The sequence below is a fragment of the Rattus norvegicus genome, chromosome 3 (genome assembly GCF_021556685.1).
Source record: "Rattus norvegicus strain SHRSP/BbbUtx chromosome 3, alternate assembly SHRSP_T2T, whole genome shotgun sequence".
Taxonomy (NCBI): domain Eukaryota; kingdom Metazoa; phylum Chordata; class Mammalia; order Rodentia; family Muridae; genus Rattus; species Rattus norvegicus.
The window spans coordinates 146,253,215-146,275,527 of record NC_141536.1 but is presented as its reverse complement, the minus strand read 5'-3'; the positions used below and the strand labels follow the sequence as shown (position 1 = coordinate 146,275,527).

General features: G+C 48.1%; 1 protein-coding gene across 1 annotated transcript in view; it reads right to left on the bottom strand.

Annotated features, from left to right (window-relative positions):
- The window catches only part of Ctnnbl1 (catenin, beta like 1), a 159,889-nt gene that overhangs the window by 80,369 nt on the left and 57,207 nt on the right, over window positions 1–22,313 (bottom strand). The window contains 3 exon segments of the mRNA NM_001024870.1: window positions 5,013–5,104; window positions 7,775–7,868; window positions 14,564–14,661. Of these exon segments, the coding sequence (NP_001020041.1) occupies window positions 5,013–5,104; window positions 7,775–7,868; window positions 14,564–14,661 (284 nt within the window).

Sequence of the window (22,313 nt, the reverse complement as noted above, 5' to 3'; positions counted from 1 at the left end):
TCCACGGGGCAGGTGCTGTCTCTTGGATATTACAATGTACACCAGGGGGACTTGAGTTTGCAGGGTTCTGCCTTCCAGGAGCCTGGGGACCCTACATCTTTCTGCTGTCAGAGTAACTGCGAGTCAAGCATGGGATTGTACTCAGCATGGACTAGCCTTGAATAAAATTAAACTTCACCTTCTCGGGAGCTGCTGCTTTTCTGGAAAGTAGAAAACAATTATGCTACCACCTGCACGGCCAGAGGTTAGAGGTTATATGTACAGCTCACCTGAACACAGGCGGCGCTGAGGTTCACACACATCACCAGCCCCTCACAACTGTCAAAGTGAACTCTTGTCACCCGCAGCTGAAGATCTTGCATCAACCAGCCATGCTGGCGGCTTAACTGGACCAGGTGTGAACTGATTAGCTCATGCTGAAGGTGACAATGGTTCCTGGAATGTTGATTTCACTGGAAACTCAGTGGGAATCCTAATTCCATTTCTTTAGAAAACTTCTGGTTCTTATGCCATTTTCAATAGTATATGACATCCCGACATTTATAGGCCACATGGTAAAAAAACAAAAAACAAAACCCAAAAACCCACAAAAGCCCCTGATTTCTGACACAGTGTCTCCTGCTGGAGAGACATTCATTTGTTCACTTGCTAAGCTGTCTGTGCCATTCTGCAATGGGTCCTATTCTCCTTAGGACAAATTAGTAAGGTTCCATTTGGTGGAAGAAAAAAAGCCCCATTACTTTTGCGCCATGCTGCTAGTCTACCAGCGTGAAATGGTATAATCCGTACCTAACGTGCCTGCCACCCATTGGCCCTTCACTGAGAACTACTAAAGGGTCCCTAAATAAAAATGGATCATCAGTCAAAGTGGAGAGTTTAATCCAGACACCCAGACACATAAGGATTCTAGAATTTCAGCTCTGAGACTTTCTCTTCCATCACACGCCATGAGGGCTCCCTAAAACATGAGACTCCGTCATAGTTTTGAAGATTAAGTACACCTAAGGGATCTAAGAATCTGCAAGGAAGCACAAAAGAAAGTGGGGGGGGGGTGGCTGGGGACGCCTGGGGAAATGTTCAAGACAGAGAGCCAGGCCGGGTCCTCCATAGACAGTACAGGAAGAAGAATGTACAGGAAGCCAGCTGTTTGAAGAGATCACCTCTACTTTCTGGATGAAGAAAAGATATCCCACCAGAGCTGCAATCCAGACTGGCTAACTTCCAGAAGAATTCCTTTAGGAAAAAAAAAAAAACTGAAGGGGGCTGGTTTGCAGCAACCAGAATGTCAGATGGGCTGGAGGCAGAACAGCGCTGTGGGGAAGGAAGGTCTGTGAGAACTCCTGGCTGTGGGTTACACCCCAGCTCCAGCTCTACCTGTATAGGTTTGGGCAAGACAGTTAGCACCTATAGGCCTTGGCTTCTTTAGCTATTTACCCGCAGAGAACTTACATGCTTCCCTTCAATTCTAAGAATGAATTTGGCTATATGAAAGAGTAGGGACTCAAGCTGTCTCACAGTGGTGTGTATAAAACATGGGAGGAAAAAAGGCACTGTGCTTGGCAGAGACAGCGACATAAGCAAAACAGAGCTCTGACATTTTGATCTTTGTAGTACAGAAGACAAGCAAAGGAGCTATGCAACAGGTAACAAGACGAGCACTTCAGAACTGAGAAGTGAAAAGGCCAGACTGAGGCAGGGAAGTGGCACTGGAAATGGAGTGGCTACCCCACTGTATCAGTCTGTAGGAGAAGAACAGAGAAGAGGTCTCACTTTCTAGAGCCCAGTGGGCCTTAGTGAGAGACATACACTGACTCCTACGAGGAACATTTCTAGAATACATTAACAGCGGAACCGAGAAGGTAGATGCGCTGGCTCGTGTGTGTCTACTTGACACAAGGTAGAGTCATTGGGAGAGAAGGGAGCCTCAGTTGAGAAAATGCCTTCATAAGATCAGGCTGTAGGCAAGCCTGTAGGGCATTTTGTCAATTAGTGATTGATAAGGAAGGGCCCAGCCCACTGTGGCTTAAGCTGGTGATGAGCAAGGCATGAGGAGCAGCCAATAAGCAGCACCCTCCATAGCCCCTGTGTCAGTTCTCACCTCCAGGTTCCTGCCCTGTCTGAGTTCCTGTCCTGGCTTCCTTCGGTAATGAACTATGATGTGGAAGATAATCTACATAAACTCTTTCCTTTCCAACGTACTTTTAGTCATGATGTTTTCATCACAGCAACAGTGACCCTAACTAGGACCGCAGGCCTGGGCTGGGTCCAGGGAACCTGGTTTTTAAAGCTGCAGTAGAGACCTTTCAACACAACTGCTGAAGGCCCTGGCTGTCAGGATGGTTGTGAGTTAAAGGCACTTTCACATGGGTCTTCAGTTGCCTTGTGGGACCTCAGTGGTCCCCAGAAGGAAAACAGGCAGTCAAGTGAAGGACCATTGGCTGCAGCCGCCCAACTCCCAAGGGAGGGCAGACTCTGGGTCTAGTCCACTAGGACTGTCTCCAAGACTGATGCTGGTGAAGAATGCAACATGCACTTTCTTGGGACAAGGCACATTCAAGAGTCATGGCTTCTTGCTGGCCTCATTCTTCAGCTTGGCTTGCTTTTGTGAATGTTCCACGCAGCACAGAGTTTTTCTAAGGGAACTTGCTCCCCAGTGAAATAACCAAATACCAACCTAAAGTTTAAATGCTGGGGACCTTGAAAATGGTTTCAGACTGCAACAAGACTGTTCCTGCCCTGAGGATTATACAAATTCCTGTGCCCTGAGGCGAAATTCAATAATAGCTTGCTAAAACAGCAAACAGAACCCAGGCCAAACACCCAAAGGTCCCGATTTCCTATATAACCAACTCCAAAAAAAAGAAAGAATGAACGAGAGAGACAGACAGACAGACAGACAGAAAGAGACAGAGACCAAGCAAGCTAGAGAATGTCATTATAGCTAATTTAAACACCCTGCAAAGCACATATGAGTTCTAAAGAATGAGCCTCAAATTCATTATTAAGCCCCAAGGACCTACAAACCTTGTCCTGACTTCACAAAGATGAAGACTATTAGATTATTTTCTGTGTTAAGGTTGGGTCTTCCACCAGCAGCCCAGATTCTGTTACCCCCCCCGCCCCATCACTCCCCAAGTGTCCAAGTCTAGAGGATGGAAGCACACACTGAGTGCTTAGAGGTAGCTGGGAAAGGGACTGTACTCTAAACAAGTACAGCTTAAAGCCAAAGATCACCCGGACTCAGAAGTCCAAAAGAAGGTGGGAAGATGGCAGCATATAAACCAGCCACCTGCTGGATACAGGCCAAAGGGGGAAAAGGAGAGGGCTTGCAGGGGTTCAGTGACTGGGCTCTGCCTGGCAAATGTATCTATTTCCACTGATAGCACCACTGGGCTTAGGATGCGCTGAGGTGTGTGTGTGTGTCTACATTATGGGGTTACATGAGCAGAGCACGAGAAGACCTGGACTGTCTGCTGCCTTCCCCTCAAGCCTGCCAAGAGAAGGAGGGTGAATCTGACCTGACACACCCCGGACTTTCTGGATAAGCCCTGACTACTTCAACAGTCATTCCTCCTTAGAGAAACAAAGGGCCCCCTCTTATCTTGCTTGCTAAAGACCTCCATAGTAGCCTGCTTATTACACAGTTGGTCAAGCTAATTGCTTTGCCCTTCTTTTCTCATTTACTCCGAGGGACAGCACTAATTGTTTAAAAGATGGTGACACTGTGCTAAGAAAGAGAATGGGTCTAACAGAAATAAGGATAAAGGATACAAATATGAAGCTAAAAGAAATTAATTGGACTAGCTGCCATTCACATTATTATTGTTATTATTATTGTTCTGAGACAGGCTCTTATGCAGCCCAGGCTGGTCTGCTCCTTACTGTGTAGTAGAGGATGACTCTGAACTTCTGATCCTTCTGCCTCCACTTCCTAGGGCTGGGACTACAGGGGGGTACAGGCATCCTACCTACTGGTCCACTTCCCCAGGCCCATGAATGGCTATTAAGCAACCAGAAGCCAATATATGTTCTTTGATTTTATTTGGTTTTTTTTTTTCTTTTCTTTTTTTAGGAGCTGGGGACCGAACCCAGGGCCTTGCGCTTGTTAGGCAAGGGCTCTATCACTGAGCTAAATCCCCAACCTGTTCTTTGATTTTAAAATGTAAATTAAAGTACCATAGCGGCAGTGTTCACTTCTAAGTGTATGAAAGCATAATGTCCGGTACTGCCAGCAGGGCAAACTTGACAGGTGACAATTTTACCACACCTACCTTAAATGTTAACACAAATACCCTTTGGCCTGAACATTTCACTTCCCAAGGTTGGACACACAGGTAAGCAAGCTAAGTGCACCAGAAGAGTGTTCGGATGTGATACTCACTACAAACTGCTTATAACAGACGAAACTTAAAATGGAAGTGACCGAAATTAAAATGGAGAGCTCGGCAAGAGATGTTGTAGCTCAGCTGTTAGGGTGGTGGCTGAGCATGCACAGGGCCCTGGTTTCAATCCCCGCCACTGAATAAACTGGGCAGGGTGGCGCACACCTGTGATCCCAGCACTTGGGAAGAGGAGGCAAGAAGATCAGAAGTCCAAAGTCTCCTGAACTGCAGGCCAGCCTGGACTACAAAAAAATTATACTATTAGTACATCTATCAACGGAACACTAGTTAGTGGTTAGTTCAGTGAAAAACCAATTTACATAAGAAAACATTATATACCTCTTTTTAGGCTAACATATAACACTGTCTCTCATGCACACACACACATACACACACACAAACATTTTCTAAAAGAATATATACAATACTGTTAACAGTAGGTGCTTTTTAAAAGTAGAACTTAAAGATTCTGGGGCAGGAGGGGCGGGGGGTGTCGCAGCAACAAAGGGGCCAGAGGTCCAGGAACTTCCCCAAATAGACCACAGAGGGCTGGCAGTGTCCATCAACACCCTGGCAGCAGCCACAGCCGGGGCAGAGACATGTGAGTGGCAGGGCCGCTGGCTCCCTTACCTTTAGCCTCTTCAACAGCCACTGCAGGAGTCCCTGCTGGGCAGCCTCCGTGCACATCTCTGGACGGAACTCCGCCATGTTCTCCACAATAGCTGAAAGAGACAGACACCCGTCACCGGGGGTGGGGTGGGGGGGGGTGGGGTGCGTTTCTGCTCCCAGGTGCATCAAGCCCTCTTCCATGACAAGCACTTTCGCCTTTGTCCCCCTTCCCTGTATTCTCCCCGCCAGATGCTGCTGTCACTTTTAGATTAACCAGGGAGTTGTTATGGATTTTTCCCTTTTTCTTTAAGTTATGTTACAAGTAGAAGTCATAACTGAAAATGATGGGATCAGAAAAGAGATGAGGAGGGGGTTTTTAATGCTAACAGAGGCGACTCCAGAGCCGAGCATGCCGTGGGTGGAGAGCTGCCTAGCAAGGCACGCTCAGTCCCAGAGGTCTGCAGCTAGCAGGGTAGGGCAGAATCCCCAGGGCCAGGTAGCCTCTACAGCACCCACCCTCCCCCCTTGTTCTGAATCATATGGAAACCAGGACACTGGCAGGGAGGTGATCGTGATCTTCTTAATTGAACACAATAATGCGTGCAGAGGGGAAAGGCCATGTCGGCAGAAGTAGCTGCCAGGTATCCGGAAGCAAATAATTGGCCCTGCCATCTCCTACAACAGTCAGAGTATGGCTTAGGTCCTGCCATCTCCTACAACAGTCAGAGTATGGCTTAGGTCCTGCCATCTCCTACAACAGTCAGAGTGTGACTTAATAGGAAAATTAAGTTAGGAGGCGAAGGGAAAAAGCCATTACATGCTATGATATCAGGAAGAAGGGCATTAAAAAAATTACCACTGTCCTTACCACATCAAATGCTTTCCTTCCCTTTGGGGCCCCTTTGCTTCCTCTCCTAGTACAGGCCACTCTCACAAGGCAGATACTGTCCCGTGTTCCCTAAGAATAATACCCAGAACGTACTGCACCTGAATTCCGAAGGAGAAAGGGCTGAAGAAACCATTGCCCTTTCACCCAGGCCAGGCTCCTTAAGGGCCACTGAAAGAAGCCGGGCACTCACTGAGGGAGGGGACCCATGCTGACAGGGAGCAGCACAAGAGACCAGGCTCAAGCACTTGTCCATTTTATCTTGTCCTGCTCACACTTTACACGATCTCCTGTTACACACAGGAAACAAGGCTAGACTTCCTGCCACAGTTCACAGGGTCTTCCAAACTCTGGACAGACTTACACCCAGATCCCACTGCCTCAACCCCACCTCCCACTCTCATTTTCCAGAAGCACAGTCTCAACTTAGCAAAAAACAGCCCCACTGACTCCTCCACAGAAAAAGGGCCCCAGTGAGCTCCCCTGCAACACTCAGAGGCCCTTGCTCCCAGCTCCTATGATGTTCTTACTGATTCTAACCATAGCTCTGGTGGAAGGCACTCCTCCCTCTGTCCTGAGCTTTCCTGTCAGACTAGCTTTGTATTATCCATACCCGACTCCTCCCGATCTGTCCTAACTCCCAGTACTGTGCCTGAGAAACACTGGATACCCTAGGAGTAGGGAGGAGGCTTGAATCTGAGTGTGGTGTGTGCTGAGCAGAAACCAGACAGATCTGCCAGACCTGTGCTTTCTCCACCACTCCAAGGCCTTTTTATGAACAGCCAGCTAAAACTTTTGATAAGCTTTTGATGTTGCAAAATCCAGCATTAGGCTGACAGATGGCAATGCCAAATTCTGCCACTAAACGAGAGCCAGCGCCCAACTACCGGCTGCTGTGTGCTCCTCTTGTACTCCCTGGGTGCCCATCTTCCCTCTTCTTTACAATAATCCACACTGAAGAGTCTAGAACTACAACAGAGATCTGCAGTAAACTCAGAGGAGTGGGAGGGAAAGTAATCTCCTAGAAACTCCTGCTTCAGCTCTGGCCCCCTTCATTGCTGGAGCTCAGCTTGCAAAGATGCCACCGCTGGTTTAACACAAAGCAGCCAGTGAGGAAGTGGCCTGCCCAAAGGCATGATTTTAAATAGGCTGCTGGCTCGGCAACCATGCAAGGGGAGAAACTGGAGAGATTTGAGGGAGAAGGAAAGGACCATAGAGCAATCCACTAAAATCAACAGGACTCAGGGCTGCAGAGTCACTCGCATGCAATATTTTAACTCACTTAACCAAGCCATCTATACCAAAGACAAGGAAACATTGGCTCTTTCAACACAATTACCTTTCTAGAATGTCCACAGACATGCAGACACCCGCGGCTCCACTGAAGGAAGGTGGTGAGAGAAGCTGACACAAGATCACCCACAAATTTAAAACCTAGCTTCCTAGGCTGGGGGCGGGGCGCCCACAAGGATTTCATCTTAACTTTTGGAGGCAAAGGTTTCTAAGGAAAGACGCTCAGTGGTTAAGAGCTCACGTTGCTCTTGCAAAGATCTGGGCTTGCTTTCCAGCACCTACATCAAAAGGCCCACACCACTTTTAACTCCAGCACAGGGGATCTAACAAGAATCACCTGACCTCCACAGTGATGTGCAAATACTCCCCAACATACATGTACACATAGTTAAAAACAGTAAAATCCTAACATAAAATTTAGGAGTCAGGATGTTTTCTCTTGGAAGGGTAACTGCTTAGTTAGTAGAGTTCTGCTTTTATTGCCTATGTGCCAAATCAAAGCTGTAGTTATATGAAATGCACACATGGTCTTCACTTTCTAAAAGGCAGTTCTGGAGTATGGGGGGAAAATCATTTGCTTGTTGACTGGGTGCCAGCCCCTCACCTAGGGTGTTGTGGACACCATCAGCCTCCTCCCTCACAGACTCATCCAGGCGCTCCAGATTCTGCACCAATAGTGCGACCACCTGTCCATCCACCTGTAGGAACAGGAAGCAAAGGGAAAGATGAGTACATCACAGGTCAGTCCCCATTCCCACAGTCACAGTTCTCCCTTCAAATAAACAAACTGAGCACAGAACTGGCAGCCTGCTGCCTCTCAACCCATGGCTCTTCAAGGCACCCTGAGGCAAGGAAGGAGTCCTGATCCCGTCCTTCCTAACCTCGTTAGTCCTGACCAAGGCTGGGAAGCCAGAGATGAATGACACAAAGGAAAACTCAGGGTTACAAAGCCGGTGAATGCACGGTTCTCATGTTCATTCTCCCACCTCCCCTCCCCTACTCTCTGTCTCAGTAGTACCTGCACATGGTGTAAAACCAGGGCATGAAGCATTGCACAAAAGATGCTTTTAGCTCTTGCTTGATTCACACCTTTTGAGGTAGGTAGGAAACCCATAGTAGCTACAGAATACAGCCAATAGTGCACATCTGCCAAGGAGTGACACCAAAGTCGGGTTTCCCTCTAGAATCTTGAAGAAAGCCTATCCTACTTTATACTGCCAACTGTACAACAGGTTCTGGGGGACTGCCTGTGGGTAACCCCAGGGCATGCTGGGAAGGCAGGCAGGCAGGCAGGCAGGCAGGCAGGCAGGCAGGCAGGCAGGCAGGCAGGCAGGCAGGCAGGCCCTGGTTTTCTCTCCTGGGGAAGAGATTATTCAGCTAAGACAGTTGTGATCAGGCATCCAGGAAGACTTGCCTGCTGTGTATAGCCTCCCTCCCCTTCCCAATGCCTTGCTTGCCTTATGTAGGAAATGAGGATAAAGAAGAATTCTGCAGCAATTGCAGGGAAATGTGGGGCACTACTTTTGGCTAAAGAACAACTCAAAATGCCCATGATCAAGTTTGCATCGAGCTTTATACCCACTCCATGTCTTTACCTCACTGGTGAAGAAGAGGCCAGTTCTTTGATAGTAAGCCCCTTACCTCCTGCACCTTGGCACACTTCAAGGTCTTGAACACCTCTGCAGGTAACAGATACCTGAGAAGCTTACCTCACCAAATAACTTACACATTCACTGTGTGCACCATGACTGCTTTCGGACAGTACTCCATCTACCCTGGCTAAGGCTCACGACTCTCACAGACGACACAACAAAGGCTCAGAGAGGTTAGGCACCTGGTCAGAGTCACAGAGCTGGAGGCAATGGTGAGCAACTCTATTACTTTGGAGAACAGAAAGACAGAGAGAAGGATGGAGAGCGCAGTGAGCGTGCCACCACACTTTTGGAGCCTTTGTGGAGAAAGCTGAACTCTACAGACCTGGTTTGACAGAGCCTAAGGGTGACAGCAAGGAGAAGAAAGACAGATGTCAAACAGCCTCTGCTCTTTCTGGGTGAGACTCAGGGGCAACATCGGGACATGGAGAAAATCGGAAATCAGCGGCCTCTCTGCACACCCAGTTGTTAGTGGGTGGCGCTTTCTAAGCTCTCCCTAGTGCCTTGAAGGAGCGGGACGGAGCCCACTGGAGGGGAAGGGGCTGGTGCCAGAACAGGAAGAGCTGCAGCAGAAAATGAACTGCTTCCTTCTCCCCGGGAGGAGACACACGGTCTTGCTCTCAGGTCTCATGCCAATAAGAACATTAGAGTGTTTCCCTTTAGCATTTATGCATGGGAAGGGAAACACAATCTTCGGGCCAGCACAGACCATGCCACAACTTATTTTTTCCTAAACCACCCTGACTGACATATCTCCCCCATTTCTGAAGCGGCGAATGTCACAGCTCTGCTGGGTGGCATATGGCTGGCTGCTGCTACAGGCTGCATGGCAGGCCTCTGCTGCGATGGATGGCTGCTTTATCTGTGTTATTTGTCTCCTTCCTTGATGCTTAGTGATGCTTGCCCTCTCTGCTGTCTGCAAACCGGCAAGATGGTGGTGGTGAGCAGCACCGCTTAGATCCTAGAGCCAAGTGGATATGGATGATGGGTATCTGGCTGGGGGAAAGTCTTTTTTCTCTCGTTACAGAAATCTAACTTCTAACAGGCAGACTTTTTAAGCTTGCAAAGTGTGAGACTCAATGCTTAGTTGGGTTAGATACAATTTTATCTGATTGCAGGAGAGCCGAGAGCAGTCAAAATACATTTAGCTCAGAAAACCCTTAGGAAAGCCTTTGTATTATGCATGGCTCTGGAGTTGGCTAGTAAGGAGTGCAAATTAGCATTCTGCCTACTTCCTCTAGCCTCAGGCCTACCTTCAATTTTCTGGATCTGTGACCAAGTCTGAAACTAAAAACAAATCCTGCTCAGGGATTAAAGCAGCAGCCAGAGCAGCCCTGGCCTCGGACACGAGGGCTGTCTGAGGCCTGGCAGTTCCTGATAAGTCTCTGGTTATTTCTGCTTGTTAGCAGGTCCCCAAACAGCAGGCCTCACTCAGAGGAGCTTCCAGGGCATGATCAGACGTCTTTTTCCACTTGACCAAAGAGGAAGGATATAAGAGAAAAGGAGGAAATAGGAAAGCAGACAGACGAGAGGGTCTGAAGAGGATTCCTTTTCTACCTGGCCCACTCCATGACACTCAAGAGCTAGATTGGAGTTTTTCTACCCACAATATGTTTCAAAAATGTCATGCTTAAGAAAATAAAATAACCCCAAATGTGAGGAAGGAATCTTGATCAAATAAGTTTTGAAAGTCATAATGCTAAAAGCAGGCCTATGTCACCTCTTGAGATATGGGCCTCTAGTCCTGCCCTCCCACTCCCTACCCACAGCTGCCTGTATGGTTGTTCTAAACATCTAGACAGACATTTGCCAATCCCATACCTACAGTCTGCCCATGTAGGCAATCTCACAGAGGCCTACAGAACACAGAAGCACTCCCCCACACCAAGCGCCTCCTCTCATTCTCCCCGGTGCCAAGCTCACTCTCACCTTGGTCTCTCGTCCCTGTTATACCCTGCTCTTAGCCATTTTGAATGGCTGACTGCTTCTTGTACCCAGAACTCAGGCCTTTCTAACCTGACCTCCACATGCTCAGACATTCCATTTTCCCCTGCATGACCGTGACACACTGTGGTGGTTTACCTGTTTCCCCATTTCTTGTCCCACCCTCTGAAAGCAGAGACCCCATTCGTCATACTGAGAGCTACAAGTACCCAGTTTCTAGGATCCAGAGCAAGTCAGCACGCAGTGAGCATCAAGTGGATGAAGACCTGGTGAGTTTGACTTTAGGACAGAGAGAAAGGAGAGGCCGTGACTGGAAGCAAGAAGGCCAGGAAGCAGAGGCTGACATGGTAATAAGCACCAGGCTAGGAAGCAGACAGAGGCTGCCACGGTCATAAGCATCAGGAGACCCTCAATTTCGCTGCACCTGAGCAGCACAAACCAAGCTGCAAACCAGACCAAGGCAGACCATAGCTGTGCTCAGGACTGAGCATTTGGGAAGGGCTGACTGAGGGCAAGGATGGTGTGGAAGGGAGCCCCCAGGCTCTATGTCAAAGGTACACTTGCTCATGTCTACAGAAGATGAGAGTGTAGGCAGCTTCATGCCTCAGCCATTCTTTACCCTGCTCTGATATGACTCCTCCGCACAGTCTGAAATTCTGTGACACTTGGCCCCAGATCTGACCAGTCCTACCCTTCACTCCACAGAGCCTGCCTTCTCAACATCCTGGCCTCTGCCCTCATTACTGAGTCTTCCTTTAAATGAAGCCTCCATCTTTGGATGTCTCATTTAGACCCAGGTCATCCAAAGATTTAAAAACAATTACTAAAAATGCTTTCTGAAGCATTTTCAAACTGAAAACTGTTTAGGCTCACAAACATCCATAAACATGCCAGCACGTGGCAATGATGCTTCTCACCATCGTCTGACATTTACAGATTGCTGGACCTCCACCAGTCCTGGAAAACGGCCAGCAAATGGCGGATGCCCTAAAGATCTCTAAATACATACACACGCCTCACATCTACACTGTGTGACAAACACGAGCGTTACCGCCCCTGTGCAGGTGAAACACAACCTTCACGGGACACAGAGTGAGTGGCAGAGCTGCAGCCCTGACCTGTCCCATAGTGGGACCACAGCTTGGGAAAGACAAACTGGTCCACAGAAGCTATAACCCAACAGGGCAAGTTCCCAGGTCTCTGCTGTGGAGATGAGATGGAAAAGCTCCAAAGAGAAGAGCTGAGGCTGGAGGAGGTTTGACAGGAAGATATGAAGGGTCCCAGAAAGCCCAGGGAGGCTCTCACTGCAGGCCCTCCCATGTCTGGTCACCGCATCAGGAACCACATGTCTGTGGAGGGGTGAGCCAAGAGTTCGCACCAATGCAATAAACCTTCCATCTATGATCTCCAGAGAAGTCCATCTTCTAGGCTCCCAAGTTGATTTGTTCCAAAGCACAAATACTCCCTTTGTGTATACAGAACGGCAATGAACGTGATCCAAAATGTAAAACCCCAAAGATGCCCAAGAATGCCGGGACAGCACTTTGCTCACAAATGTGCTACTCTACTGCTGGGACTTCCAACTGGGAAAACGACCAGGGCAATAACTGCAAACTGCACACCATAATAAATCCTGCCACATGCCCTCTCGCCTCTGCTCCAGCGACTCCAGGCTTCCAATATTGGCCCCAAATTAAAACTATGACAGCAACTCAAGCCTTGTAATATGAGGATACTTATCAAACTTCTTCCTCAATGTGGCATGAGGGTGAGATAAACAGAAGCCTACTCTCCAGCTCTGCCCACTGGCGTTTTCTGACGGCTTCTGAGCGACGGCAGAAAGCACACAGCACACCAGACTCCAGAACGCTCAGTGTTTGTGCTTCACAAAAGCCCCACCAGGATAAAGCCGTAAGAGCCAAAATCTTAAAATAATATAATCATAAAAAATCCCAAACAAATAGGAAATCCTGCACAGCAGCTACCTAATGGCTCCCAAGACTGAGGAGGAACTGTTTCCTTCCAGACAGACAATAAAATCTGCAAGATGCAGCCTTTGTTGGTGGGCTTGGCAACACGAAGACACAAAGGGGGCTTTGTGTGAGCTGCCACTTCTATGTAGTTCACAGCAGCCGCCTGGCTAGCTGTTCCCTTCTCATCTTCTCCATTCACACAGGCAAAGGATGGTAATTAAAACCAGCCCAGGGACTAGGCAGGAAGGCGCACACAGGGCCACCGTAATTAACCTCTGGAAGGTAAGACTGCACAGATGACACTGCGGAGAGACAGTGCAGGAGGGAGTGTCACAGCCTTGCGACAAATGCTCCTCAAAACAAAGGCTACCCTGGCAGAATCCTTCCCTTGCTGTACAGCAGTTCTGAGGAAAAATAAAGGTCTCAAAGCCCATAAAAGTGGCAGCTCACTCTAGGACGGAGCCTGAAAGGAAAACAGCCATAGAGATTTCATGCTAGCAGCACAGCCCCTGCTGGACTCCAGCCGGGCCCAGAGACTCATTCCTCTCCAATGGGTTGTCAACCCCTCCACTTATACCACATCAGCAGTGAGCTCGATGTGGGGGAAGATCTGGTGCTGAGAACCTTAAGAGAAGTGGTAGGCCATGCTGCAGAGTTGTCTCCTAGGCACTGGAGTTCCCAGTCCACCTACTCTGATTCCCCAGGCCTGTGGGTGGGGCCTGAAGGCAGCTTTAGTGCCTACCATGAATGGCTGCAGTGGCATCTGAGAAATTACAGACTGCACAGAAATCAGCACTTGCCACTATTCTTATCAGAGAGAAGTGGCAGGAGAGGAAAGGGAGGCCCAAAGTCCCTAGCAGTGAGCAGAAGGAACTCCCATCAGAATTAGGGTAAGAGGCTAGACCATATTTGCCTTCCCCCAGGCCAGCATACTGCCTTTTCAGTCTGGAGGAATCCCTCAGCAGGCAGGGTCAGAGCATGCAAGCTTCTGCTTCAGTGGACACAGGCCTGGCTGAGGGCCCAGGAGGAGTCCACGTCTCTGGCTTACCTGGTGGCCAGGGGTTGCCTTGGTGCTGCCTGGGTAACTGCTAAGGAAGTGAGTGATGTAAAGCCTTAAACACAGAAGAAGCAAAGGCAGGCGGAGATCTGGGAATTCAGATCTCTGAGAGTTTCAGGCTAGCCTTGTCTACAGATCAAGTTCGAGGCTAGCCAAGGTTGCACAATGAAACAAACTAATGATGCGGTTCTCACCTTCGAGAGATCTCAGGTTTTTGCTCTCCATTTCTTATATTTTTGGTTGTGAGCCTGGCCTTTAACAGCTGAGCCATCTCTCCAGCCCTTTGCTCTCCATTTCTAATCCCACCCCCAGTCTCCCTGACGACCCGTCTTGTGTACAGTAAGTAGCCATGTCCATCCTTACTGCAATTATAAAGCTGGAGACAGAAAGCAAACATCTGCGAGATAGATCTCTCTATCCAAAGGTTAGCAGCAAACCAGTGAGTGAGGGAAAGACACAGAGTCAAAGCGAAGAGAGAATACAGAGATACTGTTCTGCCTCTCCTGGGACTTGGCTTCCAGGAGGATGTGGTGAGGAATAAGCTGGGCTAAGGAAAGGAGGAAAGTCCTGCTTAGAACACTTAGGTAATATGCTAGGCTCCTCTAGTCTCTTCCCTCCCGGTCGCACAGAAGAGAGCTCCTCACCAGCCATCTCTCCACACTTCCAACCAGACTCAACCCAGCAGTCTATGGATAGCACTTGAGCACAGTGGCAGGTTAAGACCAACACATCACATTCCCACCCAGCCTGAAGCATGAGCGACTTACAAGGGCATCGATGAGAACTTCTGCTCCTTCTTCACTCTCGTGGAGGGTGTCTATGTCTGTCAGCTCCTGAAGGAGATCGACCACAGCTATGGACACATGTGATGGGTGTTAAGGACATTCCAGGCACACTGAAGTCCTGCTTACATCTTGTTCAATGTTTGGCTTTCCTTGGGTCACCAGCCACCATCATTGTATGTTTTTAACATCCTCAGGTTTTACTACTGTCCTTCCTCCATCGATGGGTCTCACTTCACTTACAACATAGTTTGCAGGTCTACTGTGTTTTCATAATTTCCAGGCTTCAAACAGATCATGTGGGGAAACTGCATTTCCAGCCTCTTTACCCCTATCTCACAACTTCAACTCTCAGATGCAGCATGACTGAACCTGCCTGGCACATCTCACCAGCAGAGGCAGGAGAGGTAACTGTCCCTACCAGGGGGTCGGCAGAGACCAGGGCAGGGCGAACTTGCTAGGCAGTATAAAGGAAAGGGTTTCCATGGGGCAGCATTGAGCCCCAGTCACACTCCTTCAATCCACACAAAGAAGGTGAGCATTGGGGCTGGAAAGATGGTAAGTGCTTCAGAGTGTGAGTGTTAGGAGTGTGAGTGTTAGGAGTGTGTCAGGAGTGTGAGTGTCAGGAGTGTGAGTGTCAGGAATGTGAGTGTCAGGAGTGTGTCAGGAGTGTGAATGTCAGGAGTGTGAGTGTCAGGAGTGTGAGTGTCAGGAGTGTGTCAGGAGTGTGAGTGTCAGGAGTGTGAGTATCAGGAATGTGAGTGTCAGGAGTGTGAGTGTCAGGAGTGTGAGTGTCAGGAGTGTGAGTGTTAGGAGTGTGTTAGGAGTGTGAGTGTCAGGAGTGTGTTAGGAGTGTGAGTATCAGGAATGTGAGTGTCAGGAGTGTGAGTGTCAGGAGTGTGTCAGAACTGTAACTGTCAGGAGTGTGTCAGGAGTGTGAGTGTCAGGAGTGTGAGTGTTAGGAGTGTGAGTGTCAGGAGTGTGAGTGTCAGGAGTGTGAGTGTCAGGAGTGTGTCAGGAGTGTGAGTGTCAGGAGTGTGAGTATCAGGAATGTGAGTGTCAGGAGTGTGAGTGTCAGGAGTGTGAGTGTCAGGAGTGTGAGTGTTAGGAGTGTGTTAGGAGTGTGAGTGTCAGGAGTGTGTTAGGAGTGTGAGTATCAGGAATGTGAGTGTCAGGAGTGTGAGTGTTAGGAGTGTGTCAGAACTGTAACTGTCAGGAGTGTGTCAGGAGTGTGAGTGTCAGGAGTGTGAGTGTCAGGAGTGTGTCAGGAGTATGAGTGTCAGGAGTGTGTCAGGAGTGTGTCAGAACTGTAACTGTCAGGAGTGTGTCAGGAGTGTGAGTGTCAGGAGTGTGAGTGTCAGGAGTGTGAGTGTCAGGAGTGTGAGTGTTAGGAGTGTGAGTGTCAGGAGTGTGAGTGTTAGGAGTGTGAGTGTCAGGAGTGTGAGTGTGAGGAGTGTGTCAGGAGTGTGAGTGTCAGGAGTGTGAGTGTCAGGAGTGTGAGTGTTAGGAGTGTGTCAGAACTGTAACTGTCAGGAGTGTGTCAGGAGTGTGAGTGTCAGGAGTGTGAGTGTCGGGGTTGGGGATTTGGCTCAGTGGTAGAGCGCTCGCCTAGGAAGCGTAAGGCCCTGGGTTCGGTCCCCAGCTCCGAAAAAAAAAAAAAAAAGAAATTAAAAAAAAAAAAAGATAGGAGTGTGAGTGTCAGGAGTGTGAGTGTTAGGAGTGTGAGTGTTAGGAGTGTGAGTGTCAGGAGTGTGAGTGTCAGGAGTGTGTCAGGAGTGGGAGTGTCAAGAGTGTGAGTGTCAGGAATGTGAGTATCAGGAATGTGAGTGTCAGGAGTGTGAGTGTCAGGAGTGTGAGTGTTAGGAGTGTGAGTGTTAGGAGTGTGAGTGTTAGGAGTGTGAGTGTTAGGAGTGTGAGTGTCAGGAGTGTGAGTGTTAGGAGTGTAAGTGTCAGGATTGCATATTGTTCTTGCACAGGACCCGAGTTCAGTTCCAAGCACCTACACCAAGTAGCTCATAACTTCCTGTAACTCTGGCTGCTCCAGGGGATCCAATGCACCTCTCTGGCTTCCGAGGGCACCTGCACACATGCACCCCTCCCACAAAGACCTAATTAATTATTTTTTCAGAGCTGAGGACCAAATCCAAGGCTTGTTAGGCAAGCGCTTTACCACTGAGTTAAATCCCCAACCCCCTAATTAATTTTTAATGTATACAATGGAATTGAAACATGGGGAAATAAGAGGAAAAAGAGTAAAGTTTAAGCAAAAGGAAACAAGGAGGGGAAAGAAGTGATTTGAAACCAGAAGACAAGCTCTTCTCTGTCTCTCTTCTCCCCCACATCACCTGTGTTTACAGAATGTCCGTGACTAATAAAGCACGACAAAGTGGTGAAGACAAATCCATTCATGGTTCTGGTCCCCAGTCTCCTCCTCTGTGAAAGGATAATCACAGACACTTTACGTCCCCTACCACAGACAATAAATCACACATCTCAAACAAGGACACAGACTGGGAACCGCACATATGACCTGAGTGAGGAGATGGGAATGATCTCCTGAAAGGACACTGGCCAGAAACCAGGCAACTAGGAAGACGGGGCCATGCAAGCTCGGGAGGATAGGGAACAGATGCTGGAGTTCATCAAAACACAGAAGGGGAGAGAGGAGAGGACTAGGAGGGATGTTCTGATTTGATGAAGAAAAGGTGCCTAAGTGAGCTGGAGAGAGTGTTTCTATGGGTAAGAGAACTCACTGTGCAATCTAAGTAAGGATCTGAGTTCAGATCCAAGCACTGACATAAAAAGCCAGGTGTTGGGGTGGAGGGGAGACAGGAGGATCAATCATGGGGATTGCTAACCCTCAGCTTAGCTCAAGCTTCAGTAAAGCCATGTATTTTAGGAACAAGGGGAGAGGAATAGAACAGGACACCCAACATCCTTCTGTGGTCTCCATGAATACAGGCACACACTTGTGTGTACGTGCACGCACACACATACAGACATAATAAAAAAATGAAAAGTAATGTTTTGTTTGTTTTATCCAGATAGGCTTTCTTTGTATAGCCTTGGTTGTTCTGGAACTCTTTCTATAGACTGGGTTAGCTTTGAACTCACAGAGATCCACCTGCCTCTACCTTCCGAGTGCTGGGATTAAAGATGTGCACTACCACATGGTAATTTTTTTAAAAGAGAAAGAAAACAAAGTGAAGAGGTACACTAGGGCTCGTGTGGGCACGACATCGTGCTATGAGGGCTGGGGTCAGGGCTTGTGTAGGCACGACGGTGTGCTGTGAGGGCTGGGGTCAGGGCTTGTGTAGGCACGATGGTGTGCTGTGAGGGCTGGGGTCAGGGCTTGTGTAGGCACGACGGTGTGCTGTGAGGGCTGGGGTCAGGGCTTGTGTGGGCACGACGGCATGCTGTGGGAGCGAGGGTCAGGGCTTGTGTGGGCACAACAGTGTGTTGTGAGAGCTGGGGTCAGGGTTTGTGTGGGCACGACGGTGTGCTGTAAGGGCTGGGGTCAGGGTTTGTGTGGGCACAACAGTGTTCTGTGAGGCCTAGGGTCAGGGCTTGTGTGGGCACAACAGTGTGTTGTGAGAGCTGGGGTCAGGGTTTGTGTGGGCACGACTGTTTTGTGAGGGCTGGGGTCAGGGCTTGTGTGGGCACGACGGTGTGCTGTAAGGGCTGGGGTCAGGGTTTGTGTGGGCACAACAGTGTGTTGTGAGGGCTAGGGTCAGGGCTTGTGTGGGCACAACGGTGTGCTGTGAGGGCTGGGGTCAGAGTGCACAGATGGTAGGGAATGTGGGAGCCAAGCCTGAAGGGGACAGCCCACTCCAAAGCTGCGACACAGAGAGTGGAGAACTGGAGACAAGGTCAAGCCTGGACAGTCTTAGTAGCAGCAGAAAGAAAAACAGAAGAGGCAGGACACACTGACAAGAATGGCAGAGATGCTGACTACTAACTGATAACCTAGGGATTTTATGAATATCTTTTGCTAAAAGAAAAAAAATGAAGATTTACTGACTAGGTGGCCGTCATGAATAAGTAATTACACTTTTTATATCTCTTTTACTCTTAAAGGTGATATTTACCCAAACTACAAAAGTGCTACAGACAGGATAATGAGCTTAAAGGTCTTTGGACAAAAATCTTTCACATTTTATAAATGAAGTAACCAGAAAGCTGTTGACACAAAAGACCATGGGTCATACTTGACAAACGGTAAATCCAACTACACAAGTCATTTCAATTAAATTTTAAAAAAGCTAACAAATTATGCCTAGAAACCCAAGTGTTACCCTGTAAGCAGGGTTGCCCTCCATGAAAGCCAAAACAGTCACCATCATAAAGCCAGCACTTCAAATGCTGTCACTGGACCAGGGGCCAGGCACTGAGTTCTCACGCCAGCACTGCACAGTAAAGCACGGTCCTCATTTCATACCAGAAAGCCCAAGTGCACCCGCATCAGAAGGGCAAAGGGAGCCTTCCAGGGCCATCCCTGACCCCAGTCACAATGCCCTGCCTTGCCTTCCACACTGATGTATGCACGGCTCAAGCATGGCTAGACTCAGGTAAACTCTGGTTTAATGGAATTACTGTAATCGCAGGAAAGAAAGACCCAGTATTTATTTCTACCATAAATTATTAAAAGTCTTAGGATAAAGGATAAAATGTTAATAACTCCTCGTCTAAGAAACTCCCACATTTAGACTCTCGTGAAAAGTTCTTAGGTGTGATAACCCATTGTCATGCTTACAGCAACGTTCTTTCTAACATCTACCCACACACCCATTCACCCATCCCTCTATCCATCCACAATCCACCCTTTTCTCCCTCTCTCCCTCCAATAACCTACCCAGCCTTTGTCTATTATCTACCTATCTACTGATCTTTCTATCCACCCACCAACCCACCCACCCACACCTTGACCCATACACCAACCCAACCCTCTCCCGACTTCCCATTCCTACCTGCCCCTCCATTCGTCCACTGATCTTTCTACCCACCCACTAAGCCCACGTCTGCCCAGTGACTGCTCTGTCTACCCACCAGATGACATCTGCATCCATCCGCTGACCCCATCATTCATCTACCACAGTCACCTGTCTGTATGATAAGGATCTGAATCCAGTACAATAAGTAGTATCATTCCATCCCCTGAACGGCAGCAGGAATGATTACTTATTAATTAGTATGTACAATTATTCATAAAATAGACTCAAGACGAAGTGGATATCAAGGCCACCAACTCATGATGGTTTGATTTTCAATTTGTTGCCTTTACTGTGGTACGGAAGGAGATGTCTGGCGGAAAACACACAGACTTTGGAATTTGAATGTCTCCACAGCATCAACAGGCAGCACAGCACTCTGCTCGGTCTGGGCTATAACTCCTGGCTGGCGTCAGATCGTGAGTGGTGCCCAGATTCCACCTGCATGCTCTTGCTAGACTACAAGTGGCAGCCTAGAAGTCCTACAGATAACTTGTCTTTAAATAGTTCGATTTAGTGGTGGGTTTACTGTACCTGGCTGGATGATGGACAAGTCAGCAAAAGTTTAAGGTCAGGGGTCACAATATACTCATCTTTGCTTTGACGAGCAGAATAGTCTGATAATTAACACCAGCCATATAACCGTGCACAAGTATGTCTCAGCTTCTGTATCTGTAAAACATGGGTGACCATCTACGCCCAACTGATGACCCTGTATGGCTATAAGAAAAGTGGCCACACACACCAAGGTCATATAAGTCAAAACTCAAGTTTTCATATACAAGTCTCCCCTTAGAACCCAGAGCCATCACTGTGGACGCCATTCTTCTGACAGCCTGTGCAGTCTAAAACTAGCATGGTATGGTCTCCTTTCTGGGACACGCTTGTTTGGAAGACCTAACTGTTGTTGCTTCTAAGATATTTAGGGAAGATCTTACTTATTTTTGTTTTGTCTCACATCATGTGCCAATGTATCACATCAAACCCAGGACTTAAAAGCTGGAAAATTGATAATAGAGGTAGTTTTATAGGGAACCCAATGACTTTCTACCTTCTTACCAAGAAAAGTCATTTCATTTAATGTTCTAGTAGATTCTTTTCCTGGCTTGCTTTCCTGCCTCATTTGAGAATAAGCTATTCATCAAGTCTACAAACATCTTTATCTAATCCGCCACTGATTTTATATAAATCCCCAACTTTCCCAAAATAGAATTTCAGAAGCCAATAAAGAGACCATAATTATGACCATCAACTCCTAGGGAAAGTAATATGACCACAAGAAGGAAGGTCATCTAAAGACCAGAAAGGAACAAGGATCAGGATTAAAGATGGACAGACAAGAAGCCTCTACCACAGGCAGACACTGGGCACAGCGCTCTACCATAGGCAGACATGGGCACAGCGCTCTACCACAGGCAGACACGGGGCACAGTGCTCTACCACAGGCAGACACGGGGCACAGCGCTCTACCACAGGCAGACACGGGGCACAGTGCTCTACCACAGGCAGACACCGGGCACACAGGCTCCTCCACTGCATTAGAATCTCAAGCACACAAAGTACAAGTTCTCCCATCCCGGTGCAATAGGAAGACAGACAGCTGTCTCTCTGAGACATCATATTATCCCAGAGGGTGTGCACTGTAGTCTAGGGTGCCTTGTGTTATAGACCCAGCATTAATGAGCAAGAACAGGGCTGGGAAAGTTTAAGCTGCTTGCTTAACACAGCTTGGCTTGGTTTAAGAGCCTATTTTGTCACGTTGAGTAAAAGGGCCCCCACTCGCTCCCCTGTATCTGTCCACTCCCAGGGCCATACATCTGCATAACTGTGAAGTGGAGAAGACCAGTGGGGCATGAACAGTCCCTCACACGGAGGCTTCTGGACAAAGGCGGTGCTCCCTTCTGCTCTGTGTTTTGGCTGTAGATATTTGGTTTGGGGCCTGATCCTCCTTAGTATTGGTTCAGAAACTGTTAATCCTATTAATATCCACAGAGATGTGTCCACAAGGAACAAAGTTATTAAAAGAAGAGGAGGAAGAAGAATGGGAGCACTGAACAGATGGCTTTAAAGAAGACAAACCAGTATAGAGTCAAAGGATATAAATGATGTAATGCAGCAAGTGTGGCTTTCTTTCACAAAAATGTTTTTTTACTTTGTGGATCAAGTAGTGTTAGATACAGGTGAATTAAAGCAAATGTATTTCAAAATCCAGACAAGACGGTTCTCTCCTTTGAAAACAGCAGCACAGAGTTCCCCAAACAGGATCTGGATTGTTATGTCTATATTGACCCTAAATCAAAAGATATGCACACACCCTGTCAACACGGAGTGCCTACTCAGACACACAGGCACCAACATGCCACAGAGGAAGTGTCTAAAGCCCGCACAACCACCGTAACCTTTGAAGGCACGGGTTCCTCATGGCAAGATCAAGAGTTAAAGTAAGATGGCTCTACTTTCTAACCTGTCACTTTACAGCTCTTTATTCGTAAGCCTAATCTAAACATGTTCTTTACAACCTGTCACCTGACTCCAGAAACAAGGGTGACGGATCAGTAGGCATTATCTAGGAAGTCATGTGACACGAGACGAAAACAAGACGATTCTCTCTGTTGTGATTTTGAGTCTGGAAATATCAGATTGAGACTAGCTCCTAAAAAGCCAGCAGCTGAAGATATGTGCGTCTTGTTAGACAGGGCTTGCAGGAGAGCAGCAGAGCGGGAACCAGCTCCCTCCCAGTCCAATTA